A 12,684-nucleotide genomic window follows, 5' to 3' on the forward strand; every position below is an offset into this window, starting at 1 on the left:
CTTATAGCACACCAGATACAAAAATTCCACTTCCATAATTATACCCGAGAACTGAAAATGTATTCATGCAAATATTTACACATGAGTGCCCATAGCAGCATTATTAATAATTAATAAAAACAAGAGCATCTGGGAAAAAGGAATCTGGAGCTGCACCTTGAGTCGAATGCAAATATTAATCAAGTTGGACCATAAACCTTAGTATAGATGCTAAACCTATGAAGCTTCTAGGGAAGGACATCACAGACAGAACATTTTTGCAGCCTTGGGGAAGGCAAAAGTTCTTAGATACCATAATATTCATATTAAAAGGAAAATGAATATGTTTGATTTCATCACATTTTAAAACTTTAGCTCTTCCGAATACATCATCATTGAGAAAAACAAAACAAAACAAAACAAGCCACACACTGGGAGAAAATTCTACTCCTAGTTATTTACCACAGATATTTAAAAATATATATTACTGTGCCTTGTACAAGAACTTATGTGATATCCTGATTCACAATGACCCAAACTGGGAACACCAAATGTTTATCAGCAGATAAATAGAAAACAAATGTGGAGAATCAAACAATGGAATGCTATTCAGCAATAAAATGAATGAACTGTGATACAATAAAACAGAATGAATCCCAACACTGAATAACAGTGATACACAAAAGGTAATGTTATTACATAATTTCATTATATAAGAATTAAAAACAGTGAGTTATGAGTTTCTAGAAGTCAGTATAATATTTTCCCCTGAAGAACTGGGACTGAATTTGAAAGGAGCATAAGGCAAGATGAGTGTTCCATATGTTCATCTATGTGTTGTGCAATCACATGTATGTGTTTGTCAAATCTCATTCAAGTAAATACACAAGATCTGTGCTTTTCTTTATATGTATTTTACCTCTCTTTCAAAGAAGGCATAATAAAAAATTATTTTATTATTATTACTTCCAAATTTGTTGTCCTGGCACTTTTTTTTTGAGCACTGGGGTTGAGATCATCTCACTCAATATCTCTAAGCACCTCTGTGAGATGGTTATTGTTATCCCCATATTAAGATGAAGGAACTCTACATCAGAGACCCCACTTTCCCAGACTATGCAAGCGGTGGGATCCACAGTTCAAGCTAATTGTAACACAGCACACAGCATTTATGACTCTGGCTGTCTTGGTTATTTGCATGCTAATTTAGGTTTCCCTCCCTGCACAATCAGCAACATGTCAGGGAAACTGTTGAATGTATGTCTCTCCACATATAGAGAAGAGAGTCTGTTCAGTAGACTGTAGCAGGTAATTGTAGCTTCCCTGATGCTAAGGCCCCTAAGCCCAACACAGCTTCTCCTCTTTAACTGGTGGGCTGGTAAAATAAGGCAGGTGGCTGAACACAGGGCCTTTGTGTTTTTGGGAAGGATGCAGTGAAGAGAGACAGGATTCTCATAACACTATGACCAAGTCTCTTATCACACATCTACAAGCAATATGAGACCTCATAGAGAAGATCCTTCCTTCCTTCCTTCCTTCCTTCCTTCCTTCCTTCCTTCCTTCCTTTCTTTTTCTTTCTTTCTTCCTTTCTTTCTTTTCTTTCTCTCTCTCTTTCTTTCTTCTTCTTTCTTCCTTTCCTTTCTTTTCCTTCCTTTCTTTTTCCTTCCTTCCTTTTTCCTTCATTCCTTTTTCTTTCTTTCTCTTTCTTTCTTTCTTTCCTTCTTTCTTTCTTTCTTTCTTTCTTTCTTTCTTTCTCTTTCTTGCTTCTTTCTTTCTCTCTCTCTTTCTTTCTTTTCTTTCTTTCTCTGTCTCTCTTTCTTTCCTTTCTTTCTCTCTCTTTGTCTTCTCTCTTTCTCTCTTCTCCCTCTGCCTCCATCTCTCTCTCTCTCTTTCTTTTTAAGGAAGCTCTACAATATTTAGTCAGCATGTACTATGAAGTTAACTGTGTCAAAGTTTTTCATGTGCAGATGTGGGACTTAAACTTGCAGGAAAGAAAAGATTTAATTAAAGATGTACTAGTTCTTAAAACAGAGCTAGAAAGGAATCCAGATCTCTTATTCCCAGGCTAGTGATTTTTCTTATTCCTCTATGCTGGCTTCTTCTCCTGGATGTTTGGCTTTCCCTGGAAGCATCTTTAGAATAGAGGGTGAAAGGGCATAAAAGGAGTAGAATTTATATTATTAACACACCACCTGCCCCAAGACTCTGGCCTGGTCCTCTGATCTTTCCATCCACAGATGACATTTTTAAATCCACTCACTCTTGCTGAAGTGGTGGAGACTTGACATACCACTCTTTGGTGTAATTGTATCTAAATGTATGCTGTAGGAGTAGGACAATTCTTAAGCTAAGTGAAGGGATGTGCTGCTGTGGACTTGGGGAATACTCATGGCACTAGTAGATCAGGGACTTTCCTAGGGCTTGTTGCAATACATTTTCTCTGTTCTTTCTGGGGGACTGTTAGATCCTGGGGTCCTATTAGTACAGAGGTCACGAGAGACTTTAGGATTGGCATCAGGAGGTAAATGTGTGCCTGGCAGAGTAGTAGCATCTTGTTTTTAGTGTTGGATTTCTATCAATACATCTAGAAATGTGGCTTTGATTACTATTTTCCCTAATACTTCAAAAATATCCCATTCTTTTCTTCCAAAACCATTTTTATCAGAAATGCCCTCAGCCCCTTGAGCTACTAGGAATTCAGAGATCACTGGAGCCAAAAGCAGATAAAGCAGAAAATGATCCCTTTATTGGAAATTTGAAGGTGGTGTCATTCACGGGCCAAGGATCTGGGACCACATGGGAGTCTGCATTTCAGAAACATCAAAGACTTCACTGAGGTCAGGTGACACCTAGAGAGAGAAAAGACAACCAGATATGTGAGAATAGTGGAGAGTGGGGGTGAGGATGGGAGAGCTGGGACCCCTGTCCCCTTTAGCACCAACTGCACCAGCCCCCTGATCATTAGGACACCAGGTCACTAGTTATCAGCTGGGACCATTGCTTCTGCTGCTTACCCTCTCTTCAGGTAGTGTTACTTATTGCAAAGGGGCATGGAAGAACCATTTCCCCAATCCAGGTTAAAATTTTCCTCTCCTGACATTGCAAGTGTCCAATTAGCACCTGAGATCTCTCACCATCTCCTGCACCTCCCTTTACACTTCCTTTTTTACAACCTGAACAGGAATCCTGCTTTCTACTCATATCTTTCCTATTTTCGGAGTGAGTGGACTGCTAGTCTTTGGGCTTGTGGTCTCTGAAGGAGCACAGATGAACTCTAACAGGGATGCAAGAACATTCATGTACATGCAGAAAGAAAATGTTAACTGCTGTAGTATTTCATACTATATGAGAAAGAATTTGAGGTTTACTAATCTAAAGTATAAGAATTGACAAGAGTATACCATAAACTCATAAATATGCATATATAGTCAGTGCATGTTCAAAAAAACCTTTAGCAGGTAGGCATGTATAAAAATATTGTTGAAGAATACTCAGTTAAGAATAGGAATTCTAGGACCCAGTGATAGTCCAAGCATCCTTCCCTGCCACTACCACGTCCTCTACTCACCAGGAAATGGTGTTCATCTTCCCACCACTTGTAATACAGCACTTCTATTGATGTGAATAATGGTTATCAGTCCTACCATGTTCCTGGAGAGTCCCCAACTTTGGGACAGGCACCTCTCCTACTTGGTAAGAAAAGAAAACTTACCTTGTTATTGGTCCAGCTTTTCAACTGGTTTCTAAGCAATAGGGCTATGTAGATATTGGATTTCTGTCTTCATTATATTGTTGTGTCAAAAGATCATCATAGGCAACTTCGTGCTCTATATTTACAGTATTATGTGCCCCACTGAATTCCTGTTGGTATCTGCCTTCTTGTTCATGACTGAGTAGGTCTTGTTCTCTATCTGCAGATTTACCAGAATTTCCTTTTGCATTTTGGCCAGACCATTGATCTTGATTAGGATTTGGTGTCTGGATTTGAGACTTGCCTTCTACTAGCTTTTCAGTTTGGGAAGAAAGACTGCTTTGGGATACACCTTTCTGTATGCTCTTTCCTCCATAGTTGAGTTGTCTTTCTTCTGTACTTGAAGATTGGTATGCTATTTTATTTTCCTTATGGCCATGCTCTTGATCTTGACTAGGAATTGTTACCTGGTTTTGAGACTTGCCATATATTTTCTCTTCAGTTTGGATAGAAATACTGCCTTTGGATACACCTTTCTGTATGCCCTTTTCTCCACTGTTGAGTCGTCTTTCTTCTGTACGTGAAGATTGGTATGATATTTTATATTCCTTATGGCCATGCTCTTGATCTTGACTAGGAGTTGTTGCCTGATTTTGAGACTTGCCATGTATTTTCTCTTCAGTTTGGATAGAAGTACTGCCTTTGGATACACCTTTCTGTATGCCCTTTTCTCCACGGTTGAGTTGTCTTTCTTCTGTACTTGAAGATTGGTATGATATTTTATTTTCCTTATGGCCATGCTTTTGATCTTGATTAGAAATTGTTACCTGGTTTTGAGACTCGCCATGTATTTGCTCTTCAGTTTGGATGGAAATACCGCCTTTGGATACACCTTTCTGTATGCCCTTTTCTCCACAGTTGAGTTGTCTTTCTTCTGTACTTGAAGATTGGTATGATATTTTATTTTCCTTATGGCCATGCTCTTGATCTTGACTAGGAATTGTTACCTGGTTTTGAGACTTGCCATATATTTTCTCTTCAGTTTGGATAGAAGTGCTGCCTTTGGGTACACCTCTCTGTATGCCCTTTTCTCCACTGTTGAGTCGTCTTTCTTTTGTACTTGAAGATTGGCATGATATTTTATTTTCCTTATGGCCATGCTCTTGATCTTGACTAGGAATTGTTACCTGGTTTTGAGACTTGCCATATATTTTCTCTTCAGTTTGGATAGAAATACTGCCTTTGGGTACATCTTTCTGTACACTCTTTTCTTCATGGTTAGGTTGTCTTTCTTCTGTGCTTGAAGATTGGTATGATCCTTTATGTACCTTCCGGCCATGCTCTTGATCTTGATTGAGATTTTTTGTCTGGTGTTGATTCTTGTTATATACTAGGAGCTCATCTTGGGTAGTAAAAATGTCTTTGTATCCATGTTGGAGTCTGTGTTGATGTGCAGGACGGAGTGAAGTTTGTAGTTTACTTGAATGTTCCTCTCTCACTTCAAACACATTTTGGTAATGCCCTTTATTTCGATGAGAATTTTGAGTCTCACGTTGTTGTTTGTTTTGTTGTTTGTTAGCTACTAGCTCTTCAGTTTGGAGAACATAATTGGTTTGGGATCCACCTTGTGTTCTACCTTTTTGTGCACCAGAGGCTGAAGCTTGTTCTTTACTTAGTCCACGAAACCATAGCCTTTCTTCTGTGTTTGAATATTGACGGAATATTCCCTTTCCAGATGGGCTATTCCCCTGATCTTGAGAAGGATTTTGTGTCCCATGATGAACTTGGCCTCCTTTACGATGTATAACTATCAGATGAAAATGACGTTTTGGTTTAACACGGCCTCTGCCTTTTTGTTTATAATTGAGCAGTCTTTGACTTCTACCTAGATGTTGTTCTGATTTTGTCGTTTTATGTTGGGCATTCAAATAATATTGCTGACTTTTTCGGGTCCGGTCATGATCATTGGCATCTACATGATATGTGTGTTGAATAGAAAAACTGCCTTTGGATTCAGTATGTTGTTTGTCTTTTTGTCCAGAATAGTGCTGGCTCCTATGTCTATGTGGAAATCGGGAAGATCCACTTGATAATTGGCCTTTTGATCCACCTGGTAATTAATAATAGAAATATATGCATTCATTATCTCCAAAGCTCTCTTGCAACTCTTACCTCCCACCTTTTCCCAACAAATTACTGATATTTCCAAAAGCCTACAGCGTTGGGTGGAGAAAAATCAATTCTCATCAAGGAGAAGAATCTGTGCCTGAACAGGTTACTGTTTGCACCCTGAATACCCTTAGAGGCCATTCTTTCTGAGTAGCTTTCCCAAGGCTTACCCTCTCCACTCACCTTTTTGTCCCATCACAGCTGCTTGCTTCTCCAAGATAAGGAGCAGGGAAAGGACAAAGAGGATGATGGACTTCATCTTGCTTGAAAAATCTTGTCTGAGAACTGAATGGATCTCTTCATTTATATGTTCCTTGAGTGGGTGTGCCATGGGTGGAGCTGAAATGTCAAAAGGCACTGCCCTTTCATAGCTTATTAGTAAATGCCCACTTCCTCGCCACTGCTCAGTGGGGGATAATGTCAAAGTCCCCAGGGACTTAGCATGGGGACATAATGTCAAAGGCAATTTTTTTTTGCTTCCAGAATCCCCAGCAAAATTTTATCGGTCCTTGTATATCATCAAGCCAGATCGCTTGCATTACACAGAAGACATTCAGTCCGGAGTAGGAAGGAGACTAGCTTCAGGTTACAAAAGTAACTGGTGGCTGACTATGCCTTCATATTCTAAATGGGTTACCTTTCTGATGCCATCACTTAAATACTCAATTTAGGTATAACTCTGTACTTCATCTTGTTTTAAAATAATCCTGAGATATATTCTGTTTTACTTGAAAAGGAGCAGTCATAGAAGTAGAATGACACAGAAGAGAAAGAAACTTTATGGAAGGCAAAGAAAAAAAGTTTCAACAAATAAATGAGGCACACCAATGTCAAATGTATCTGTGAAGTTCATCACAATAAAGACTGACATGTGTCAAAAGCTTTCTAATGTCACTCACTGCTAGTAATGTTAACGAGAGATGAATACGCTTGTGTTGAGTTGTCAGTTGAAGGATGGAGTCCAGCTGAAACCATCTCAAGAAGTCTGATTTCATGGTAGAATGACAGTTGAGGCTGTATCTGGAGGGTGAGGCAAGCTTCAGAGATTTTTTGAAAGGATGAGAAAAATTTAACATGTTTTTATGATGATAGGAACAACTGTTGGAAAAAGAAGTAAGAATGTTGGTTTCCAAATTGGATTATTTGATGATATCTACCTAAACGGCAAAATATATTTTTTAAATAAAATCATTTCATACTTCTGTAACAAACTGCTGCACCCTCCAACAGACTGTGAGAAATATTTGCTACCTTCAATGGATTAAATAATGTATTGAGAGTGGAGCTAAAGCTAAAATTTTTACCTTGGGTGGAAGCGTAGGATTTTTTTGCTTTTGTTTTGTTGTGGTGTGTTGTTTTGTTTTGTTTTTTGCAATTGTGAAAACTTCCTGAAAAATCCAAGGAAGGTTTTTTTACTTTGACTGAAAAAGTACTTGTTATGAGCAGACCACAGGAGAAGCAGCAACATTTGAACAGTGACCCTGTATGCATTCAGAACACTGTGGAGGGTAGTTCTGGAGAAAGGATGGCTTGAAAACTTATTTTCAATTATTCTCTCTTAAAATCCTAACCTTCCTGTAAGCAATGCTATATGGAAGGGGAGAAGGGAAAGGCCAGCCATAGAGAAAAATACTATGCCATCAAACACAAAGCATGTGAGCTACATGGTTTCTCTATGAGCCACTCTGAGATCTTACCAGTTTTATCTGTTTGCCCTAAGGGCAGTAAGTATTTGCTTATGGCAGGGACCCCAAAAGAGAAGAGTAAAGTTTTCCTGGACACAAATTTACTGCTGTACCTGCTAATCACTATAATCTTCCTTACACTTCCCTTAAGGAAATACCAGGAACTGTTCTGTTGCAAGATTACCAGAACAAAGTAGAGTCTGAAATATTAATCTTACTTATGGATCAAAAACAAAACTTTCAACTAATCTAGTGTCCAAAAGATACAGATAAAACAAATGTGCACAAGATATGCAAAAACAAAGTAGGAAAATGCAAACCGGGCATAACATGTGATTATGATACTCATATCATGATTGGGTTTAATGAAATTTGAAAAAAAAGCATTTCAAAATAAAAAATAAATCTATTGATAAAGATGAAAGCAGAAATCGGTAATTTGGAAAGCAGAAACATGGTATAGTGCTGCATACATCTTAGATGTGGTATCATGATTGGGAAAATATCAAATGATTAAAAAACAAGGAAAAAATAGTCGAATATTTTAAAGTTCACCAAGTAGGAGAGAGGCCACTGAACTTGACACAACTTATATGCCCCTGTGGCAGCAGAGTGGCTATATGTCCACACTGAGTACCTGAGAAATAGCCCTGTAACACCCTCTCCCTCCACAGACACATCCGTGGCCTGCCCAGTGGCCCTGTGCTCCCAATAAGAGCTTGAGAAACAGACTCACAAGCTCCCGTGCTGGACATGACACCATGCTGGCCCAACTGCCAAAAGCCCATTTCCCAAACCTGAGAAACAGCCCATGGGCCACCCCTAGTGGGCATACCCAAGCCAGCTGAGCAGCTATGTGGTCATGTCCCAGGTCTGAGAAACAGTCTCACAGACTGCCTCTTGTGGTCACACCTGAAGGACAACCAAGAAGCTCCGTGCCTGCACCCTAAGCCTACAAAATGTCTTCTTGGGCCACCCCTTACAGAAATGCTCAAAGCCTAGCCACGCAGCCATTCAGCTGTGTCAAGTGCCTGAGAAACAGCCCTCTTTCCTCTCTTACCCCCTTCCTCTTATAGGCCATCCAATCAGCCTTACACCCACATCTTGGGCCTGAGAAAAAGCCCAGTAGACTGACCCTGGTAGACATGTCTTCAGACCAGTTGAGCTTCTGTACTTCCATGTCCTGAGACCAAGAAACAGCTTCACAGGCCACCCCTCGCCTGTAGTCACGCACACTGACTGAATAAACATGCGCCCATACTTCCAGCCAGGATAACAGCACTCTGGCCCCAACGCCATTGAGTCATACCTTAATTGAATCACCTACCACGTGGATGCACACACCCCTGACCTGAGAATTAGCACTGGAACCACAGCACTGGCAAAGCCATGCCACTGTAGCAGCATACTCTCTCAACTAGGGCGCTGAGAAACTCTCAATTGGCACAAGTGTGGATTATAGGTGAAGAAACTATGTGGAAATAATACTGCTACATACACCTACAACAAAACCCAACAAACCCAAATGAACTAATATCTAAAGATCCATTCATAAAAATAAGCTTTCACTTATGAAATCTACTCCATAAAATTGGAAGAGGCAACTTTTCCATCAGATGCATAAAATAATAGCAGAAAAGTTCTTGCATCTTGGGAGAGAGATAGAAATCCAGGTCCAGGAAGCTATAAGAACCCGAAATAATTCAACCTAAACAGGTTCTCTCCAAGGCACATTTTAATTGCATTGCTAAAAGTCAAAGACAAAGATTTTTAAAAGCAGCAAGATAAAAATGTCAAGTCACATATATGGTAATTCCCATTTGACTAACAGAATTTCTCAGCAGAAACCTTACAGGCCAGGAAAGAATGGTATAATATACTCAAATTACCAAAAGAAAAAAATTACCAGCCAGGAACATCACACTCAGCAAAGATATCCTTCAGAAATGAAGGAGAAATAAAATCATTCAGAGAGAACAAAAATTAAGGGAGGAGGGTGGCAGAACAAGATGGTGGAATACAAGGCTCCAATGATCCCCTCCGCCCCCAACAAGGTCGCCAATTTAACAAGTATCTGCAGAGAAAGAGCACCTTTATAAGAACCGAAAAATCAGGTGAGCACTCACAGTGACTGATTTTAACTTTATGTCACTGAAAGAGGCACTGAAGGGGTAGGAAAAACACTTGTATCATGATGCCACCCCTCCTTCATCTCCCGGTTGCAGGTATAGGGCACAGAGCATTTCTGTGCACGGGGTGAGAGAAAGCACAGCAATTATAAGTTAAAAAGTGGCACGAATGAAGTTAAAGTAGAGAGTCTTTATTAGTTTTCTTTCTTGTTCGTTTGTTTATGGAAGCAGTGTTAAGTTGTTATCAGTTTAAATAATGGGTTATAAGACAGTATTTGTGAAGTGTGAGTCTTCCAACTGTGTTCTTCTTAGTCAAGATTGTATGGCTATTTGGGATCCCTTGAAATTCCAAATGAATGTTAGAACCCGCTTTTCCATTTCTACAAGAAAGCCATAAAATTTTTTATGAGAATTGCATTGATTTGGGCCTGGTGCAGTGGCTGTAATCCTAGCACTTTGGGAGGCCGAGGCAGGTGGATTGCCTGAGCTCAGAAGTTCGAGACCAACTTGGGCAACACGGTGAAACCCCTTCTCTAGTAAAATACAAAAAATTAGCTGGGCATGGCAGTGTGCGCCTGTAATGCCAGCTACTCGGGAGGCTGAGACAGGAGAATCGCTTGAACCTGGGAGGCGGAGGTTGCAGTGAGCTGAGATCGTGCCACTGCACTCCAGCCTGGGCGACAGAGCAAGACTCCGTCTCAAAAAAAAAAAAAAAAAAAAAAAGAGAATTGCAGTGATTTGATGATCACTTTGGGTAGCATGCCATCTTAACAATATTAAGTCCCCCATTTCACAAATACAGGATCTATATCCATTTATTTAGGTCTTTACTTTCTTGGGAAAATGTTTTGTAGCCTTTAGTGTATAAGACTTACATGTCATGGGTAATTTATATTTCTAAGCATTTTGTTTTTTATGACATTCTAAATAGAATTGTTTACTGAATTTTAATTTCGAATTTTTCATTATCAATGTATAGAAATACAACCGATTGTTATCTTTTAATCATGGATTCAGCAACATTGGTGATTTCGTTTATTAGGTCCCATGGTTTCTTAGTTGATGCTTTGGAAATTTTTGCATATGTATTGTCTGCTAGTGAAGGTAGTTTCCCTGTTCCTTTATTTTTTTAATTTTATTTTTCTGTAAGTTGTTGGGGTACAGGTGATATTTGGTTGTATGAGTTAAGTTCTTTAGTGGAGATTTGTGAGAACCTGGTGCACCCATCACTCGAGCAGTATACACTGCACCATATTAGTTGTCTTTTTTCCCTCGCCCCCCCTCCCACTCTTCCCCCCAAGTCCCCAAAGTCCACTGTATCATTCTTATTCCTTTGTGTCCTCATAGGTTAGCTCCCACATATCAATGAGAACATACGATGTTTAATTTTCCATTCCTGAGTTACTTCACTTGGAATAATAATCTCTAATCTCATCCAGATCATTGAAATAGCTGTTAATTCATTCCTTTCTATGGCTGAGTAGTAGTCCATCATATATACATATATGGGCAACACGAGATATATATATATATATATTCTATGATATGTGCTGCCCATATATATTCTGTGAATATATATATTCATATATATGATATATAAATATAAACATATATAATGTTTATATATACATATATAAAATATATATATATAAAATAGGTTCTCTCCATTTTAATTGCATTGCTAAAGTCAAAGACAAAGACAAAGAAAGATATATATAATTCTATGATACATGTTGCCCATATATATATATTCTATGAATATATACGTAGATAAAACAGATTCTCTCCAAGTCACATTTTAATTGCACTGCTAAAGTCAAAGACAAAGATTTTATACATATATACACATACACATATATATACGTATACATATAACTCTGAGATATATATATGTGTGTGTGTATATATATATATATATCAGAGTTTCTTTATCTACTCATTGATTGATAGGCATTTGGGTTGGTTCCAGGATTTTGCTATTGTGAATTGTGCTGCTATAAACATGCATGTGAAGTATCTTTTTTGAATAATAACTTCTTTTCCTCTAGGTAGTTACCCAGTAGTGGGATTGCTGGATCAAATGGTAGTTCTACTTTTAGTTATTTAAGGAATCTCCACACTGTTTTCCATAGCAGCTGTACTAGTTTACATTCCCACCAGCAGTGTAGAAGTGTTCCCTGATCGCCACATCCACATCAACATCTACAGTTTTTCGATTCTTCGATTATGGCCATTCTTGTAGGAGTAAGGTGGTATTGCATTGTGGTTTTGATTTGCATTTCCCTGATCATTAGTGATGTTGAGCATTTTTTCATATGTTTGTTGGCCATTTGTATATATTCTTTTAAGGATTGTCTGTTCATGTCCTTAGCCTACTTTTTGATGGGAATGATTGTTTTTTCTTACTGATTTGTTTGAGTTCGTTGTAGATTCTGGATATTAGTCCTTTGTCAGATGTATAGAATGTGAAGACTTTCTCCCACTCTGTGGGTTGTCCATTTACTCTACTGACTGTTCCTTTTGCCATGCAAAAGTCCTTTAGTTTAATTAGGTCCCAGCTATTTATCTTCGTTTTTATTGCAATTGCTTTTTGCCTTTTGGTCATGAAATCCTTGCCTAAGCCAATGTTTAGAAGGATTTTTCCAATGTTATCTTCTAGAATTTTTATAGTTTCAGGTCTTAGGTTTAAGTCTTTAATCTGTCTTGAGTTGATTTTTGTATAAAGTGTGAGAATGAGGATCTCGTTTCATTCTCCTACATGTGGCTAGCCAATTATCCCAGCACCGTTTGTTGAAAAGGGAGTTGTTTTTCCCCACTTTATGTTTTCATTTGCTTTGCCAAAGATCAGTTAGCTATAAGCATTTGGGTTTATTTCTGGGTTCTCTATTCTGTTCAATTGGTCTATGTGCCTATTTTTATACCAGTGCCACACTGTTTGGGTGACTATGGCCTTATAGTATAGTTTGAAATAAGGTAGTGTGATGCCTCCAGATTTGTTCTTTTTGCTTAGTCTTGCTTTGGCTATGTGGGC

General features: G+C 38.6%; 1 protein-coding gene across 1 annotated transcript; it reads right to left on the reverse strand.

Annotated features, from left to right (window-relative positions):
- Positions 1-2,736: 2,736 nt before the first annotated feature.
- Positions 2,737-6,316, reverse strand: LOC112632618 (semenogelin-2-like). The gene is made up of 4 exons (XM_025398394.1): positions 6,023-6,316; positions 4,858-5,780; positions 3,692-4,677; positions 2,737-2,828 (listed from the first exon to the last, which is right to left on the reverse strand). Exons 1-3 carry the CDS (start codon positions 6,168-6,170, stop codon positions 3,736-3,738), a joined length of 2,013 nt encoding a protein of 670 aa, XP_025254179.1. The 5' UTR covers positions 6,171-6,316; the 3' UTR covers positions 2,737-2,828; positions 3,692-3,735.
- Positions 6,317-12,684: the final 6,368 nt, after the last annotated feature.

The sequence above is a fragment of the Theropithecus gelada genome, chromosome 10 (assembly GCF_003255815.1).
Source record: "Theropithecus gelada isolate Dixy chromosome 10, Tgel_1.0, whole genome shotgun sequence".
Taxonomy (NCBI): Eukaryota; Metazoa; Chordata; class Mammalia; order Primates; family Cercopithecidae; genus Theropithecus; species Theropithecus gelada.